The 19,189-nt window shown below is 48.3% G+C and overlaps 7 protein-coding genes across 7 annotated transcripts; 3 read left to right on the top strand and 4 right to left on the bottom strand.

The window, feature by feature from the left end:
- Positions 1-5,333: 5,333 nt before the first annotated feature.
- Positions 5,334-6,199, top strand: PG986_005215 (uncharacterized protein; the record flags this gene model as incomplete). The annotated part of the gene is made up of 3 exons (XM_066841437.1): positions 5,334-5,636; positions 5,709-5,776; positions 5,881-6,199. 3 exons carry the CDS (start codon positions 5,334-5,336, stop codon positions 6,197-6,199), a joined length of 690 nt encoding a protein of 229 aa, XP_066701299.1.
- Positions 6,200-6,277: 78 nt separating this feature from the next.
- PG986_005214 (uncharacterized protein) lies at positions 6,278-7,474 on the top strand (the record flags this gene model as incomplete). The annotated part of the gene is made up of 1 exon (XM_066841436.1): positions 6,278-7,474. The coding sequence occupies one exon, from the start codon at positions 6,278-6,280 to the stop codon at positions 7,472-7,474; it is 1,197 nt and encodes a 398-aa protein (XP_066701298.1).
- Positions 7,475-7,654: 180 nt separating this feature from the next.
- PG986_005213 (uncharacterized protein) lies at positions 7,655-8,289 on the bottom strand (the record flags this gene model as incomplete). The annotated part of the gene is made up of 3 exons (XM_066841435.1): positions 7,655-7,723; positions 7,784-7,850; positions 7,919-8,289. Coding segments are annotated over 3 exons (507 nt in total), but the record flags the coding sequence as incomplete, so codon positions are not given.
- Positions 8,290-9,956: 1,667 nt separating this feature from the next.
- On the bottom strand, positions 9,957-10,683 carry PG986_005212 (cytochrome P450; the record flags this gene model as incomplete). Its single annotated transcript, XM_066841434.1, is given in 2 exon segments — positions 9,957-10,571; positions 10,588-10,683. The coding sequence occupies 2 exon segments, from the start codon at positions 10,681-10,683 to the stop codon at positions 9,957-9,959; spliced, it is 711 nt and encodes a 236-aa protein (XP_066701296.1).
- A 32-nt stretch (positions 10,684-10,715) lies between these two features.
- On the bottom strand, positions 10,716-11,711 carry PG986_005211 (uncharacterized protein; the record flags this gene model as incomplete). The annotated part of the gene is made up of 3 exons (XM_066841433.1): positions 10,716-10,866; positions 11,033-11,322; positions 11,349-11,711. 3 exons carry the CDS (start codon positions 11,709-11,711, stop codon positions 10,716-10,718), a joined length of 804 nt encoding a protein of 267 aa, XP_066701295.1.
- Positions 11,712-13,068: 1,357 nt separating this feature from the next.
- PG986_005210 (DHS-like NAD/FAD-binding domain-containing protein) lies at positions 13,069-16,346 on the top strand (the record flags this gene model as incomplete). Its single annotated transcript, XM_066841432.1, has 2 exons — positions 13,069-13,194; positions 13,254-16,346. The coding sequence occupies 2 exons, from the start codon at positions 13,069-13,071 to the stop codon at positions 16,344-16,346; spliced, it is 3,219 nt and encodes a 1,072-aa protein (XP_066701294.1).
- A 442-nt stretch (positions 16,347-16,788) lies between these two features.
- Positions 16,789-18,635, bottom strand: PG986_005209 (uncharacterized protein; the record flags this gene model as incomplete). Its single annotated transcript, XM_066841431.1, has 2 exons — positions 16,789-17,165; positions 17,231-18,635. The coding sequence occupies 2 exons, from the start codon at positions 18,633-18,635 to the stop codon at positions 16,789-16,791; spliced, it is 1,782 nt and encodes a 593-aa protein (XP_066701293.1).
- Between the last annotated feature and the right edge of the window lie 554 nt (positions 18,636-19,189).

Genomic DNA, 19,189 nt, shown 5'->3' with positions numbered 1-19,189 from the left:
GTTCCGGTTAATAAAGCGCTTAATTTAATATTTATTAACGCGCTCGCCGTCGCGCGACGCGGTAAAAAAATTAGCTATATTTTTTATATTAGCGATTTTAAGAGATATCCCGCGGATATTTAAATTAATTATATATTTACGAAATACCTCTTTTTTATTTACATTTAATTTATGCCGTAAATATTAAATATCGCGTTATAAGGTTCGGTCGTAAATTCGGTAACGTAAAATAGTTTTAAGAATATCGTATATTTTTACAGCATTTCTTTTACTTAATGGATTTAAATGTTTTCGTATCGTTTAAATAGCTAAACCGATTCGGTTTTTTTAATTTAAATTAAGCATTATAGTTATAAAGTTATTACGCGTTAAAGTTTAATTAAGGTCGAAAAGTAGTAAGGGTGAACTATTTAATAATACGGGCCACTCAATAGTAAACCACGTTAAGTTTTAACCTAAAATTATCGGAGGATACGACGGTAAGTCCCTTTAATTAATTAATATCGCCCTTCTCTTAAACTTTAAAATATAAATATATAAAACACTTTTTATACCTTTTTTTTATAATTAATATAAAGCACGACCTTATTATCGGACGAAAATAGTTTAAGGAATACGACGTTATAATAAATTATTAGAGGAAGTAGCTAGTCTTTTTAAAGGACTAGTAAAAAACCTAGACCCGAGATATCGATATTACGAAGGTAAAACAGTTTTTAAAAAAACTCGAGTATAATTAAAACGTTACTTAGAAGCAAAGAAAAATATTTATCGAAAATAAACGAAGGCGGGATAGAGCTTTTTCTTCGAAGCTTTAACCTAATTATTAATAGCCTATTATAATAAATAAATTAGAAACCCCGAGCGATAACTCGTCTTTAAATTAGTTTAGGGAACCGGAAATAGTTTTTTAAACCACTATAAAAATAGTTCGACAACGTATCGAACAGTTTATTAAGGAATAAAAAATAAATAGTTAAAGTTAAATAATAAAGGGATCGATATCACCTTGCTACGTTATATTAAAACCGCCTCTAAAAAACCGGTTTAAAAATCCCGAGATCTTTAAAATAAACCGTTAACTTAATAAATTACTACCCCCGCGCTTAATTAAAAAACCTTTACTTAAGAGGGGTCGTTCCTTAAAAAACCCCCTTACGGGCTAAAACGAAACGGCGTAGAATAATATAAGTTAAAGCTTATCGAAGTATAAACTTTAAACGTGAGCGGATTTTTTTAGCGATATCGGTTCCGACGTTATAGAAATTATATACCTAAGCGATATTAACCGAATTATTAACCTTAAAAGCGATTTCCTACTAAATAACGAGGAAACCTTAAAATAAAAAATTAAAGAGGCTATACCCCTTAATTATTATAAGTATTATAATATTTTTAATAAAACTTAATTTAATATTATCGCGTCGTACCGGAAAAGCGTAAGCGATTATCGAATAAACCTAGAAAAAAAAAAAGCCCCGAAAACCTAAAATTTAACCTACTTTACAAAATATCCCTCGAGGAATTTAAAACTTATAAAAAATACGTTACCGCCGTTTTAAAAAAGGGTTTTATTATTAATAGTATTACTTTATAAATAGCGCCTATTTTATTTACACGGAAAATTAATAAAGAACTCCGTTTTTATATTAATTATTATAAACTAAATATATTTATTAAAAAAAACCGGTATCCGCTACCGTTAATTAACGAAACCCTTAATAAAATAATTAAAGCTAAAATATATACTAAAATCAATATTCGCTAAGTATTCTATAAGATTCGCATAAGACTTTAAAATTAAAATTTAACGATATTTCGAACTAAGTATAAATCCTTTAAATACTAAATTCTCCCTTTTAAACTTATTAATAACCCTATAACGTTTTAATAGTTTATTAACGAAATCTTAATAGAGTACTTAAATTTATTTTATAACGTTTACTTCGATAATATTTTAATTTACTCGGAAAGCGAGAAAAAATACGTAGAATATATTAAGAAAGTATTATAAAAATTAAAGGAAGTAGGCCTTTAAGTTAATATAAAAAAATACGAATTTTACGTTATTAAGATTAAATACCTCGGCTTTATAATAAGTATAAACGACGTAAAAATCGACCCCGAGAAAATTAAAGTCGTTAAAGACTAAAACGCCCTTATTAATATTAAAGCCGTTTAGTTTTTCTTTAAATTCTATAATTATTATCGACGCTTTATATACGAATATAGCCGTATCGTTAAGCCTTTAACGAACTTAACTAAGAAAGGTTTCACCTTCGCGTGGACCGACGAATATTAGGAAGTATTCGAAAAATTAAAAAAGTTATTTTTAAAAGCGCCCGTATTAATATACTTTTTTTATAATAAAGAAACCCGAGTCGAAATCGATATATTAAATAGTATCTTAATTAGCGTCCTGCTTTAAAAAAAAGGGATTTAACGATAAATAACATCCCGTATATTTTTACTCCGAAACGATATAAAAAGCCGAGTATAACTACTTTATTTAAAATAAAGAAATATTAGTAATAATAAAAGCGTTTAAATATTAAAAAGCGAAACTAATAAGATTATAACGATCTTAATTATTTCTCGTGATTATTAATTACGAAGTACTTTAATATTTCGGCATTAAACGATTGCTTAACGTAAAATAAGCGGCTTAAGCCGATACGTTATTACAGTATAATTTTGTAATTATTTATAAACCGAGGGGAAAAAACGTTTTCGTTAACGTATTTTTTAAAAAAGCGGGTGATCTTAAAACTTAAAAGGATAAAAAGGACGCTTAATAAATTATAGCTTTATTAAACTAGCCTTTTTAAACGTTATTTAAACTTTAAAAGAAACGCGTTACTCGATTAAAAAAAAAGCGAGCTTTTAATTATACTTAATCGAAAAGTTACTCAAACGCTTTAAATATAAACTTATCGATACCCTCCTATACGAAAATATTATATATTCGGGGTTAAAAATATATAGATAAAAAGCTCGAAAAGATAAAATATAAAAATAGATTATTAACGGACGGTTTATTTTATTTCAAGGCCGCTTTATTATATTCGATAAAGGCGATTTTCGGACCCGTGTAATTAATAAGGTTTACTTTCGGACTTTTATAGTATACTTAAAAAAGAATAAAACTAAACAGTTAATATAAATAAAATATTAATAATTAAGATTAAATAAAGATTACGATATATTCGTAATTAATTATATAAAATATAAACCGGGTAAAGTTCCCTACGATAAAATATTAAACTTTTTATACTTATTATTAATTTTATTACCACCTTAAAATACTATCGCGGTAAACTTTAAAATAATATTTAAAAATAAAAAAAGGAACGATAATATTATATTAATAATTAATAAATTAAGGAAACGAATATAAAATATTACTTGCCGGATAATTATTATTATAGCCGAAGTAGCCCGATTATATTACGAAAAATTATACCGGACGTATAATTATTTTTTAATAGTAATTTTAAACCGAGGACCGTAATTTATTTCCGCTTTTATAAATAAAGTATTAAAAATTCTAGGAATTAAACAAAAACTATCCTCGGTAAGTTATTTTTAAACGGTAAAATAAACCGAGGTAGTAATTTAATACTTTAAGTAAAAACTATAAGTATTTATTAATTATTTTTAAAACGATTAAGATAAAGCCTTACCGGTTATAAATATCGTTTAGATTACGTTATTTTAAAATTTAATAAGGTATTCCCTTTATAAAATCGAAATAGGGTTCCTTATAAAATTTACTTAGGATTAAGAGGTTAAGATTAAAGATATAACGAATTTAAAAGAACGCGAGAAACTTAATTAAATAATTATATAGAATTAAATAAAGCGAATCGTTAATTACTATAAAATAATTAAAGGAAATATACCTAGAGTTTAATAGAGAATATATAATTAAAAAAATAAGTATTAACGGTAACCGGATTTCGATGTCGAGGATCGGGTATTTATTATTAAAAAACCTAGTCTTTTATAAAGCTTACCGATAAGCTCGATTATCTTTTAACCCGATAATATTATAAAATCGAACGAAAAATCGGTTATTCGTATTTATTAAAAGTCTTAAAAAAATAAGTAGGTTTTAAGGTCTTTTATATAAACCGATTTAAGAAATACCTGAATAATCCCTTAATTAAATAAACGGTACGAAACCTTAAAGGTAAAGTGGTTAAATTAAGCGAAAAAAAATAAGAGGTATATTATATTATTAGCTTAAGGATTTATTATTGAAAGTTATAATATTAAGTCGAATAAAGAGAATAAGATCCCGATTTAATTTAATATCCCGTAAAGGATTTTAAAAATACGGTTAAGTAATTATAGATTTATTATAAGTAAAATCCCGAGGCCTTTAATCCCTCGATACGTTTATAGTATTAATTATAAACGGCCGAGAATAATACGTTTAACGAGCTATACGAAGATAATAATAAACCGGCCGTTTTTAAAAAGAGAACGGTATAATAAAAGGGTTAAAAGAGATAATGATTTAAATAAAGGAATAAGTTTAAATAATTATAATATTAATTTTGTATTTAATATATCTCGGAACGAGCTATTTTAAAGGGGCGGGGGGGGTAATGCTATAGCGTATTTTAAAATAGGCCTTTAATAGTTTTATTAATTAAAGTAAGGTAAGGGCATGCGAGAGATAACCCGAGCGTTACTTGACTTTTCTTTACTTATTTAAATAAGGAAATCGTTTCGGTAAAGCTAGACCTTTTCCTTTTTCCTTATCTTTTTCGGTTTTCTATAATAAAGTAATAACCTATAGCTTTACCTCTTAAATTACTATAACTATAATAATTATACTTACTTTTATAATATTTTTTATAAGTTATAATACTTATAATACCTTTTATAATACTCTTTATAATATTACCTTTACGTTTTATAAAGCTTTAAAAAAGCTAAATTAATTAAAAAATCGTAGCTAATATTATTAATCGAAAAGAATTAAGTAAATTAATAAAATTAATCGATTAATAAAACGAGGCGAAATAAAATAATAATTAACCGGCTTTTTTTTCTTTTAATTAAAAGATCGAGTAAATATATTACTAAACTATCGGTTAATATATAAAAAAGGGGGCCGTTACTAAATATATACTCTTAACCCTTTTAAAGGGACATACGCGGGAGAAAATTAAGCTGGCTAATAAAAAGTAAACACGTCCTATGTTTAACCTAAAAAATAAGTCACGTTCAAGGTGCATAGTGCACAAGCACTCTCCTTATAAATCGAAGCCTTTCCAGGAGTTCGAAGTCACGGCAAGCCACCCCAGAGAAGTGCTGTGACAATGGCGGATCTAGTAGATTTATCTTCACAGGCAGAAACAGAGCGTCATAAGTATCGGCTGACAAGCTATGAGCACGAGACGGCCTTGACAACCTCACCGCACGCGAAGCCGCGTCCCGGGGCTCTCCGAGAATGGAGCACAGAGCTCGTCGCACTGGCTGCCGCGGTCGCGCTCGTGGGCGCCATGGCGGGACTGGTCTTTGTCTACGACAAGAAACCCCAAGATCAATGGGGCGCGCCCATTACCCTCAACGCTCTCGTCTGCGTCCTGTCCGTCGCGGTCATGGGGTGCTTGCTTTTCAGCGTGTGCGAAGCCGTCGGCCAGTGGAAATAGCTCCTCTTCGCGAAGGAACATCGACCGCTCATAGATTTCTAGCGGGTCGACCGGGCGAGCCGGGGCCCATTTGGATGTGCGAATCTCCTTGTGCTGCTCTGGCCAGGAACGTGAGTTTTACTCCCTTATATGCACCCAAAAATACTATCTTCGTGTCTGAACTAGCGACACGTAACACAAAAGCTACTCGGCAAATGGACTGGCACTTAATTAGATATATTTTCTATTTAGGTGCCTTTGTCGCGCTGCTGGCGGTTGCCCTGGATCCCTTCACGCAACAAATCATTCACACTCGGGACGAGGTCGTGTTTACTGATCTCGATCATTATCACTACACTCACAACGACGGCTATGTGGTATACAGTAACGTTTACAACGGGGGAGATGCCAGCGACGTGCCCGGTTCACATATGCAGTTCCCCAATGGCAGTTACAGGGTCGAATACGCTTCCACCATCACCGTGGCCATGGAGTCGGCCATCATGTACGCCCTAGACAAGAACCTGTCGACGGTCCGCCGCCAGACAGAGTAACGCTGTCCGACGACCGACTGTCGCTGGCCACCATACCGCTCGCTCTCCATCGGGCCCGACACCTCGAAGCTTGTCGACATGAACGCGATTGAGATGTCGGCCAAGAGCACGGGGAACTCCAACAAGACCCTCACGCTGCGGCATCGAGACAACCTCCTGTGGGCCGTCAGCCTTGTGCATTTCAACAACACCGCAGGATACGAAAGACAGGTGATGCGGCCCGACGCCCCCGTGGTCGCCCAGGAGTTCGGACTGTACTGGCGCGTCAACCAGTACCGATCCAGCGTCACCAACAACACCTACAGCGAATCCGTCGAGGAGGTCCCGGCGCCGAGCGTGCGGGATGCCTGGGACCACAACGGGGCCTGGCCGGACGAGAGCCTCAAGTTCCACGACTTCGCCATCTTCGAGCAGCCGGGCACGGGGTTCCCGGGCCGCATGCAGCTCTGTCCCGGCAACAACCACGCGGATCCGGACCACGACTGCTTCTCGGCGTCGGCGAGCACGGTCTGGAGCGTCAACCACCACTTCCGCAACCTCTTCACCGCCAACATCACGGCCGACGACGCCTCGGTCGGCCTCGGCCCCGGCCGCCTGGAGAACGATGCGCACATCTTTGCCGGGATCGTCGAGCCGGACGGCTTCAAGGGCCTCTGGAACTGGGGCAAGCAGGACCTGGACGAGACGTTCCGGGCCCTCGCGTACAGCATGTCGAACGCGGTCCGCGCGAGCCGGCCGGACCACGGCAGCGACCGGGGGCCCGCCATGGCGGTCGGGCGCGTCGCGGCGATCTATGAGATGCAGTGGGCGTGGATGTCGCTCCACTGCGCGACGCTGCTCCTGGGCGCCGCTTTCCTGTACCTCACCATCGCCCGCACGGGCGAGACGGCGGCGCCCGCTTTCAATAGCCATTCGCTCGCGATACTGGCGAACGGGTCTCACCTCTTCGAGTCGGTGGCGGGCGCGGAAAGGGGGGGGGAGATTGGCAAGTGGGCCCGAGAGAACCAGGCCAAGATCGGCAAGGAGCCGAAGAGTCGACAGCGGATCGAAATTCCTGGGGAGGCCAACTACGAACAGGTCGAGAGGCGACCCCGTTCGCCGGGCTTGGATGAGTCCGGTACGGGTTTAGTAAGGGGGGGTCAGCGTCTCGTCCTGCTCGTCTTCCCGTTCACGTCAAATGGGCGCGCAAATGTAATTCACGGTCCTGGTCATGATTGGGATGCACAGTGCTCCAAGGTGACGGCGAAGCTGGAGTCATATTCACGTAGTGTCTAGCGAGGTAGGTATAGTCTGTTTATTCCATAAGGAGTGGTATCCCAACTGCGTAAACATCTGAAAGCAAGACATTATGGCAAACGAGCATCGGTCTAACTGCGGACTGAGCTGCTAGTGGAATGATAGATGCGTCGTGATTTTCGTCAAATCGGCATTGGTCGTGGGACTTGGAGGCAACGTTTACGCGGTGCACGTGAGATCAGCAGTATCCCGGTCGAAAGTGCAGCGCTTGTCACTGACGAAGGCCAACTATCAGGAAGCGTTAGCTTGGCCTCCGGGCCCAAATGTAGGTATCGGTGGTGTACTTACGTTGATGAAGCCGCCGTCGCCGCGGGTGTACAGGGCGTTCTTGGCGGTCATGTAGAAGCAGTCGTAGCTGAGTTTGCGGGGTCAGTGGCCGAGCCTTTTTGGTCCTCGTGTAAGAGAGAGGGAACGGGGACGTACTCGGTGTTCAGGGGCCCGAGGGTCATCTTGGCCGAGGTGAGGCCGTCCATGCCCTTGGGGTCCTCGAGGTCGTAGGCCTCGTTGTAGCAGATGGCGGCGGCGAACTTGGCCGGGTCCGGGTTCTTGGCCCACATGTCCTCGGCCGTCTTCTTGGTGAAGGCCTCGCGCGCGTTGTCGAAGTTGGCCAGGTCCTTGATGAGGCCCGACGCGGCCTTGATCGCCTCGGTCGTGATGGCCGTCGCCGCCGTCGTGCCCACCGTCGTCAGGATGGCCGTCAGGATCTCCCGCTTCTGGACGTGCTGCTGGGGCGCGTCCAGAGTCTGGGCCTCGCCGCGCTTCTCGGGGGGCGGAGGCGGCGACGCCGGCGTTGGGGCTGTAGTGGCCGGTGGGCGTGGCCGCGGCGATGGAGGCGGTGGCGCTCAGGAGGGCGAGGGCGTTGGTGGCGGTGAAACGCATTTTGGTGATAGTGGGTTGTTGGCGGTAGAGAGTAAGTGGGCTTTTGCTTGCAAAGTGAGTGAAGTGAAAAGCGAATGGAATGAATACCCGCTCAAGTCAATGAGAGTAAAGACAGTTCTCGTTGTGTACAGAGAAGCGAAAGTTGGTGAATCGAAAGCGAGTAACAAAGAGCGAAGTTGCTTGATGGTGACGAAGAGGAAGCCAGACAACACTTTCGCGGAGTTGGATTCCTTCTTTATAATAAGCCTTTTAGGGGTCCAGTCCCGCAAGGCTGCTTCGCGAGATATATTTCGATATAGTATCGCGTCCTTCTGACCGAAGTACTTGGGCCCGCAAGGAAGACCATGACTCGAGATAGAGTGTCGGTATACGACATTGTGCAGCAATACCAGGGCGGTATGGACCTGGGGTCTTGTCTGTTTGGGTCGTCAGGGGTGGGGATCAGGCAGTCGGTGCGACTCTAGCCCACTCTACCGGTATACGTCCAAATTCTCGAGGCAGTACTAATATGCAGGACCGATACCAAGAGAGAGAGAGAGTGGCTGTGAGGCTATCGTGGGCGAATAAGGCATGACCCCTTCGTATCAAGACCGCACATTCCCTGTCGATCAACGTGATCCATACAAACCAAGCCTTATGCGTTGAGCGGGCCGACCCACCCCTAAGTACCTGTAGCACGTTGCTATAGAACTCCCACCAATCAGGGGCAACTAGACCCCCGAATACCCACCGAAATAGAGTTTGGCTCTCAAACCGCCAGGGGCAACCTGTCAGCCCCAAAGGGCGGGTTATCGGCCGAGACGCGCAGGCTATAGTTGGTGCGATCCCCGGGTCCCAGGATCCAGCCTTGTTTTCGCGCCCAACGGCTCCCACCCCAAGGTGCCATGACACACTCCCTTAATACAACCACTTTGCGTAGGGTTCGGCGGGTCTTCGGTGTCCGTGTCCGGAATGAGGTCCCTCCAAAATGAGGAATAGAGTCTCGCGATTACAGGCGGCTGTGCCGTCTACGAGGCGCAGTCTCCCTTCTATCCGCCCTCGGCTTCCTGCGGGTGCACGTCAGTTTTGTGATTCCGGAAACAGGGTTCCGCGGACGAGAAGGGTTAATGAATTGAATCGAAACTGAGTCATGCGAGAAACGAGTTCATCCCAATCTACATATTCGCCGGCAATAACCTGGTTAGTATTTCATGTCAAATGTGTTTGTTTGCCGGGCTAGCCGAGCCTTATTGCTGCGTTGACGTTCATCATGACTCGCGGTGTTCCATGAAGAGGATTGCAACGACGTTGTATCTAAAGAGAGGAGACTAATGCATGATGCGTCTAGGTTCTAAGTAAATCTAGGTATCCCAACATGCTTCGCATTCCTTGTCTGTATGCTGCCACTTCCACAGCCTCAGGAGACAAACTCACGACGCCCCCTATCCTCTCACGAAGATGACATCGCTGAGCGTTTCAAACCGACCTCACGCGCATGTCCGAATACTATGTAATATTATCCATGCTCATCGCAACCACACCACACTACGAGGCCAGTTATGACGGCATATAAGTCGGCTGTACTAATAATAGCCGCAGAACATCATTGCCAGAATGGTATCTCCATGGAACTTGGAAATTCTAGGCCTGCGTTTGACCCTGATCTTGGCGTCAGCCGGAGGAAAGGCCGCCTCCGCCATCCAGTAGATCGGCGGTCGCTTCCCCTCGTACTCGGGCGGGAACTCGGTGTCGTAGTTTTGCAGAAGTTAGGCCATGATAAGCTTGAGCTCAAAGTCCACCAAAAAGCGTCCCGGGCAGGCGTGTTTGCCATGGCCCCAAGGAAGATGCTGCGGCCCCGTCCCCACGAAGGTGAGGATCTGAAGACCCGGCTTGCCGTTGGCGTCGGCGGCGGCTTCAAGGGCGCGAGAGAAACGGAATGGGCTCTAATTGCAGGGTCGTTAAGAAACTCGGCATCGCGGTGCGCTGGGTGGGCTAGCATTGAGACCAGGGCACCTCTGGGCAGCTTGACACTATCCTCAGTCACAACATTGTCGACCAGGCCCTTACGAAATTGGAAACGGTTGCCAAAAGAGCCTAGACGCAGTGTTTCGCGGGCCACACTGTCAGCCCTCGTCAAACTGGCTACTTTGGCTTTGGTCCAGCCTTGGGCGACATCGCCGCCCTGGCCGAGGACCGCGGAAAACTCGTTGCGAAGTACCTAGATCGTGTTGAACTCGGCATCCGAGCTTATAATGTTGAAGATCAAGTTGGCCACCTGGAAGGCGGTGTTGTGCATGGTCCCAAAGTTCGCAACGATCAGGCGGCGGCATATGGTATCCAAGTCATCCACCTCATGAGGCCGCTACTTCTGGGCAAATCGCATCATCATCTGGAAGAAGTCTTCCAGCTCTGACTGACAGGAATCCTCGGGGTCGTGCTTCAGTGTTTCCAGTCTCTCCATATATGTTGGTCTAACATGCTTTTTGATCCTCTCTATCTGAGGCTTCATGTACCTCGAAAGGGATGGAACGCCATGGTTTAGGTGTTCCACCAGCGAGTCCACTACTCATCACCAAACCATCACCTATCGCAGTGTTGCTCAATTATTGCTCATCACGGCCTGGAATCATCGTTAGCATACCAAACATCGGCCCAAATACCGACGGTTGTGTAACTGACAAAGAGGCAGTCCAACAGTGAAGCGACTGGCGGCTTGTGCCACCACCAATCGCGCGGTGTAGAGCAGGTTCAAATTCCTTCCAGATGTTCTCGACGGTGCCGAACCGCGTGCCCGAGGCGTATTGTAACTCCTCGTGCATGTCTCCGCAGATCCGTCCCAGGACGGCATCGATGTTCGACCTCACCACCTGGCCGCTCCAGGCATCGACGCCGTACTTGTCGTCACCCAGACTATATCCAAACTGATTAAGCTCGACTCTAGCGTGCGGCAGACTCAGAGAAGTCTCGGGCTATGCCAGGAGCCACTTCATGGCACTCTGGGGCAGGATGGTCTCATTCCGGAAGCCAAGGCCGGGGACCAGTTCCGTCTTGCCCCTTTTTGAGGATTATATCTCGTGGTCAGCTTCTTCTGTGCACCGAGCGCCAGCCGGCTTACAATACGCACATTTGCATAAGCCTCGCGGTACAGGTCCTCACGGTCTTTCATATGTCTCCACCGAGTGCGCCAGCAGGAATCCCTCTTGCCCGGAGGCTCGCCAACCAAGGGCAAATTGGAAGGGTATTTGACGGAGAAGAAGACGAGCTGGAGATAGAGACCGCCGACAACATTGACAAAGAATACTGTTGCCACCACAGTGACTGGCTGCGTTCGGGATATCAGGTCTCCAGTTGGCGACATGGTTGTGACAGAGAAGTCACGACGGTCATTTCCCTCCAAAAATGCTTCAGCAGGAAACATGAGGACATGCAGACAAAGGGAGCTCTAATAAAACTCCGCTGCAAGGGATCCGTCTACCTGAGTCGAGTAAGTAACCAACTGAGCAGCATTCTTAGCCACCAAGTTGTCATAATCAGATCGGTTTTGTGCAAACGACAGGTACAGTTTGATAAGGAGCTATATGTGCATAATTCGCCTAAGACGGTTTAGCGGCTAGCTGGGTAAAATGGATAAATTCTGCAGGAGCTAACCTTATGGAGAAGAAAGTACAGAACGCCAGCCCAAACTGATCGAAGCTTTAAGTGGACCAAAACACGGTCATGACCGAATGAAAGCCCAGCAGCCAAACAGCGCTGGCAGCTGCCACCTGCGCTAGGTGCCTGTCTGCAAGCACTTGCACTCGAAGAAAGGTAACCTAGGTTAGTGGTTGGGTTTGTGATGCGAGGGCGGTATGACATTGGGAACGGAACAGCGAAGTGATCGTACCATCCCATCTGCACATCACGCTTACCCCAAGGCCAAGGCGGCCAGGTGCTGGCAATTACCTGGCTATTGTAGGACTACCACATTGACCGACTTCTTCACCCTAGTCTAGTCAACTCTATCTTCGATGCCAATCGCGGCGATGCTGTTGCAGAGCAATACCCATTCCAACTGACCAAAAGTTCCGAGTCCGTCTTGAGAGCTGTTGGCACCTAATTTAGGAACGGCCTAGCCCAGGCCAAACCCCCGGACCAGGCCGTCTAATAATAGCGGGGTCGCGTTGGTGCAGTTGCAATTGGAGCGCGTCGACCATCCGGCACCTAAAGGAAAGGCTGATCGCTCGCCCAGGGTCGGCTGCTTTCTGCAATTCGATCTTTCGACAATCCAAACAACACCACCCCCGTGACGACGACGACCGCTGCGAAACCACGCAGGCTCCTACGCAGCCCAAAACGTTGCGCTTTTACTAGAAGAATTGACACGGCTTCTTGCACACGAAACCTGCTTCCGGTACTCGGCATATCTCGACTTCGAAGACCCCAGTACAGATTGACCGTCGAACACGAAACCAACAGCGGCTCGGTCGGACGAGGAGCCATTGGCGAAGTTGCCCTCGCATATCAGCCAAACACTCTGCCCCAGGCTCCCGCAATGGAAGTAATGTGATCCGCCTGAGCTTGACTGCATTTTTCGCTTGACGACAACGCGGGTCGGGGATCCTACGGCGTCTCGAGGGAGGAGTGATTGGGACAGCAGGGACATCTCAGATTCGCCTGAATGGTCTAATACTCTGTCGATCAACAAGACCACACGAAACTCTTCCCACCCCGGCACCATGCCAACAATTCAAATCTCTCCCGACGCGTCTGAGTTGCTACAGGTTGTAGCCAACAGACTTGTCAAATCCAGAAAGGTGGTGGTCATTACCGGCGCTGGCATTAGCACCAACTCGGGCATTCCTGTAAGATGGGCACCCAACAGCCTCTAGGGGAGAGGTGCATTGTACTAATATGATCTCAGGACTTCCGCTCCGAGCATGGTCTCTACTCTCTGATCCAAGCCCAGTTCGACAAGGCCGACAAGTCTACTTCCGAAAGGGAGAAATACTCTACCGACAGCGAAGACACAGAGCGGCCGACAAAACGAAGGAGACTATCGATATCGGGAGACGCAAGTGATTATGGGAACACAACAAAAGCCCAGAAGGACCAGAGCACGAACCCGACACAATCGCTCCCTGATGGTCAGGGGTCTGGCCAGCAGGCGGAGGTGACGGTCGCGTCTTGTAACACCGCGACGGAAACACGAGACCATGCTGCACAATCGGCCACATCAAACAACTTGATCTCGCACAGGTCAACACGATCTCGGTCTTCACTACTTCGGCGTCCGTCTTTACCAAGGCACTCCACGACTTCTTCAGCTCAGTCTGGCGCAGAAGATGCTACTTTTTCCCAACCCGAAACATCTGCAGCCTCTTCTCAGACTGACGAGGTCGTTACCTGCTTCGAGTCGACAGATACCGTTGCAGCCCATATTTCCTCTACACCCAAGCGATTGCCTCAAGATGGGCCCCTGAGCTCTTCGCCGCTTTCTTCTCCTCCGGCCGTCTTTTCCGACCCTTACGGATCCACCGAATCTCCAGATAGCAGCTCACCAAGCGAATCGGAAAGCTCTGACGAGTCTGATTCCGAGGGTACACAGTCCTCCGCGGGTTTGTTTGCTTCGCAAGCCTCGACGTCCAAGTTGCGGAACTTGAAGGGCCGGGATTTATTCGACGCCAACATCTGGTCCGATCCAGTGAAAACCTCCGTCTTTTACAGGTTTGCCACCACGTTAAGACAGAAAGTCAAGGACGTGCAACCGACGAGCACACACCATTTTATTGCCCAGTTACGAAACAACGGGAAACTTGTAAGGGTTTATACGCAAAATATTGACGAGATCGAGAAGAAGATAGGCCTGTCAACAGATCTGCGGAGCGGCGCGGGCAATAAGAGGAGGAAACCCACGAAGCAGGTCACCGCGAACGATCAAGATAAAGAAAACACAGACTCTTTGGATCAGACAAACGGCGATGATGACCCCGGCGGAAAGGATGCGAGTCAGTCCTCTCAACGGCCGGAGGATGACGACCCGAACAAATCCAGGTCGAGTGTAGGTCCAGCCAAGGGCGTCGAATGCGTATTCCTCCATGGATCACTCCACGCCCTGCGATGCTTTGTGTGTGGCCGTCTCTGCGACTGGGACGAGGATGGCCGCGAAATGCGCACCATGATGGGGGAGCAGCCGGAGTGTCCACACTGCGCCGGCGCCACTGCAGCGCGTCAAGAACGAGGCAAGCGCGCGTTAGGTGTAGGCAAACTGAGGCCCGATATTGTCCTGTACGGAGAAGAGCACCCGAGCTCTGACCTGATTTCACCGATTGTTCAACACGATCTCTCAGCCGGACCGGACCTTCTTCTCGTTCTTGGCACAAGTCTCCGTGTGCATGGGCTCAAGGTGATGGTGAAGGAGTTCGCCAAATCGGTGCATACCAAGGGAGGCAAAGTCGTATTCATCAACTTTACGAAGCCATCAGAAAGTACTTGGGGCGATGTAATCGACTACTGGATCGAGTGGGACTGCGACGCGTGGGTGGAAGACCTGCGACTACGGAAACCCACTCTCTGGATGTCGCCCGAAGAGACTCTGGAGTACGAGAAACAGAAACGCGAGGATCTTGCGGCTGAGAAGGAGAGAAAGAAAGAAGAACTGGCTGCCGAGAAGGCTGCGGAAAGGGAGAAAAAGCGCGAGAGCTTGGCCGCGGAGAAGCACAAGAAACGAGAATCCTTGGCAGCAGAGAAGGAAAAGAAACGCGAGTCCCTGGCTGTGGAAAAGGAGAAGAAACGCGAATCGCTCGCTGCTGAAAGGGAGAAGAGGCGCGAGGCGACAGAACACCGGAGGCGCGAACTCGAAGAACGACGCGAGAATGCGAAGAGGCGGCGCGAGACCATCCAGATCACGAACCATTTGGAAGACAACACAGAATCACGCCAGCACGGATTTGAGCCCAAGAACCCCCAGTACGGGAGAAACGACTACGCCTGTGGTGCTTACGCTATGCACGTCATTGCCGAGGCACTTTACAATATACGTGGCGAGCCGTTTGACTTCTTTGGTTACACGCCCACTAGGCCACAATCCTCTTCATCGCCTGGCCGCGTGGTACAGCCCAAACCTAAGAGGCCAAGAAAGTCTGCTCCAGCAGCCTTCTTCTCAGCACCCGGTGAAGAGACGGATCAAGATGACTCCCGGCGGGCAAAGCCTTCCAAGAGATCGCATCTGGAGAAACGGCTCCATGAAACACCTCAACTCGCGCGTTGGAGCCCGAGTCCGGCGCCACCACAATCGTATCCGAACTCGAGTAAGGCTCAGTATCGGAGGGCAGCTTTGGAACTCCGGAACTCGGCCACGCCTCCTCCGCAGAGGATGTCGGAGCTCTATACCGCATATGGGTCCATCAGGGACTACCAGAAGCAGTGGATGACGAAGCTTCCGTCAGGTCCCCGCGACGAAGCCTCATTGGCCACCAACGGACTCCTATCTGTACTCCCAAACCCGGTCAAATTGGAGTCGCCTGGAGATGCACCCGCAACCATCGGCGCGGCGGTTAAGACCAACCCACGCATTCGCAAGCCCAAGTTGATCGATGGGGAACCAGTGAATATACGGGGACCGACACGAAACCGGACAAAAGCGGCCGCCCAAGCACCAGTCTTGCCTGCTGAACCAGAGGAGGAAATAGTACCGAAGCTGCCACCAATGCTCAACTTGAACGGCGGATCAGGCCCACGGCTTGAGACGATGGAGCCTGTGCCAGATGTGTCACCCCTGAAGACATTGTCGCCCAACCAACGGTACTTCGGTCTCGATCACTGGCACCATCCCCTCCGCGTCAGTAATCCACTCGCGCATTGGCAGACGGCATCTCGTGCTTCGTCTGAGCGAGATCTATTGCCGAGTCCGTCCGATCAGCTTCGGGAAGAGACCGAACGCGCTGGAGATGCTGCTACGTTGACGGAGAACTTCACGGGATACGTGACGCCGTTTTCTGATCTATCTGAGGCGTAACTGCATGATGTTGGTGCCGTATTGGTGTGTATGGCCTTTTGCAACATTGATTTGAAATGCATAATTGAATAGTCCAGAAGACTAGGGTCGGAGAAAGCGGTGGTGTGATTGTGCAACATCTATATATTACAATTTCGATACCCTTTGCATGAGAAAATACTGCGAGTAGGACGGATACAGGCGTTGTAGGTGGGAATTGCCAAGCCGACGTCCATAGTGACAGGCTGCTGCCTCCATTGGTAGCCAATTGGCGTTTGGAACGGCCTTTAATGGAATTTCATCACCAATCACATCTCAAAACAAGACTTTGTGTAAACTATGCGTGGCCTTGAACTAAACGACACTATTCTGATCCACCTAACCCATGCTTTACTGAAGCAAGGAGTACTGTTTTTCCCGAGCACCTCAGCGCCTGGCTCTTCCTGTTGGTCAGCTACCTAGTTTAACTCCGTTTCATCAGCCTCCGATACGCCCAGCGCGACGCCCGGACGCTGGGCTCGTCGAAGAGGCGGGTGCCGAGCTCGGCGGCGTACAGAAACACGGGCAGGCTGAGGGCGACGCAGAGGAGGAACTCGGGCTCGAGGCCGTAGTAGTACGGCTGCAGGACGTCGACGGCGCTCGGGGTCGGGTGGCGCGGGAAGGGCCAGACCCACCAGCGGGGGTCGTCGCGCCAGCGGTTCATGAGGTGGCCGAACTGGCGGGCGTCGGTCTCGGGTAGAGGGCCGCGCTTGACTCCCGTCAGGTAGAGGAGGCGTTCGGTGTGGAGGCCGATGAGGGGGCCGTGGACGAGGTAGAGGGCGAAGGAGTGGGTGCCTAGGTCTGGGGGTGGGCGGGTTAGAATGGATGGGGAGGGAATGACCGGGTCAAAGATGGAATGGGCTTACATTGGGAGAAGCGTGTTTCAGATAGTGACCTCACCCAGTCGAGTTCCTTGACTGAAACGAAGAGCAGCCACGCGGCCCAGAAGAGCCAGAACCAGCGGTGCACGCTCTCGGGCTCGTCGGACGCGGTGTAGGGTGCTGGAATCAGTCGGCTTAGTGTTTTCCACCCGTAACACCTCCCTAAGAGCCCCTCGGTCGCGAGGACGTCGGATGAGGGCTCGCTGCCGAGATATAAGCCCGCGGCTAGCATGGCGTGCAGGAGTATGGATCTGAAGCGAGGTCTTTGGCGGAGGAAGTCTAGCACGCCATCCCATGGGAGACGAAGGCGGGAATGCTGGCTATAGATGAGCATCCCGTCCACTGCTGCATTAGAAGTGGCAGCCGAGGCAAGAACATCAATCTCCGCCGTCAGCATGCCCGCGAAGAAGGCCGCGTACCACGCCCCCGCGGCGCACACGGCGAGGTAGACTGTCATGACCGCAGTAGCCACCACGCGCCGCCGCGTCGACACCACGAAGTCGCAGGAAGTAGAGGAAGAAGGTTGAGACCCCCACAAGAACAACCAGACGAGAACCGAGTAGGAGCCCCGCAGCTCGACGGGAATGGTCCAGGTGTGGATGTTGTAGAGCGTGTAGAGCGCGCGGTTCCGGAAGAAGTAGCCGAACTTGAGCAGGTCGCGCGCCCAGTTCCAGAGCTCGGCGGCCAGGGTCGGCTGGTGCTCCGGCCAGGGCGTCGCGAGGTCGAAGACGTGCCACGAGGTCGCGAAGAGCAAGGTGCTCAGGGCCACGGGGAGGAGGAGGCGGAGGGGGCGGCGGAGGAGGGCGGAGTGGAGGGCGTTGATGAAGGCTGTTTTGGGGTCCTCGTTGGCTGACTTCTGTGGTGATGACTGTTGCGAAAGTATAGTGATGGGCCGCTTGGTCAGGACATACCCGGAGATAACGAAGAAGATCATGACCGCGAAGTGGCCGCCGGACCAGAAGAGCCGCAGCACGGGCACCGCGGCGGGTGTCGCGTTGCGCAGGGACGGGTGGCCCGAGTCCGGCGAGGGGGCGATCAGGGCCCCATAGCACAGCTCGATGCGCGGGTGCGTGTACACGCTCATGTGGGCGAGGCAGACGCTGAAGGCGGCCCAGCCGCGGAGGCCGTCGAGCCAGGCCGTGCTGGCGCGGTCGTGGTTGCGGGGAGGAGAGGCGTGGTGGCGCCGGCGCGAGGGTTGGAGAAGCTCGGGTTTGAGGAAGTCGATGAAGAGGTGTAGCAGGTGCCAGGGTGGGGTTTCGGATAGGGCGCGGCGGGCTCGCGCGAGGGTGGAGGCGATGCTGTCGTCGTCGCTGTCCGGTGCGATGAGGCGAGGGCCGGGGGAGCCGAGACCTGCCGGTGCATGCTCGTGGGGCTCGTCGCGGGGACTCATTGTGCACTTTTCATTCCAGCGAGCAATACGGCTTCTATCACGTCTCGTATAGACACCTTGGTCCAATTATCACGGTGAAATTTGAGCATGGCCAGGAATGGATGGTTCATCGGCAGAAGTCACCTGGCCATTGTGCTAGATCTGTCCAGCTTCCCGCTTCGGCTGTGAGCTCGGATAACCGATCGCCAGTGCACCCTCAAATAACAAGATGCGTCCATGACGAGGCACATTCTTGCCGGCGAGCACGGGGTTTCTGTGATGTTTCATCGCAGAAAGACTCGGTTTATCATCTGTGTGTTTGGTGAAGACATCAGATGGTACGTACCGCCGCCATGGCGTCTGGCCCTTGTGCCCCTTTTCACGCACGCACGTCATGTGTCCCGCCTTTGCCAAAGGTATTGCGTGGCCATTGGTATCTTCATCGTTTGCGAATAATCCAGAGTATTGATATCATGTTAGTTTATTTACTGTTGCATTATGTATATACAAGGTCCACATTCGGCTGTCTGCCTCGGCACAGCCTCCCTCAAGATCGAAAGGCGCGACTATCGTGT

The sequence above is a fragment of the Apiospora aurea genome, assembly GCF_038362705.1.
Source record: "Apiospora aurea strain CBS 24483 chromosome Unknown utg000004l_segment0_segment0, whole genome shotgun sequence".
Taxonomy (NCBI): domain Eukaryota; kingdom Fungi; phylum Ascomycota; class Sordariomycetes; order Amphisphaeriales; family Apiosporaceae; genus Apiospora; species Apiospora aurea.
The sequence above is the reverse complement of the archived record's forward strand: the minus strand, read 5'-3'. Positions and strand labels throughout refer to the sequence as shown.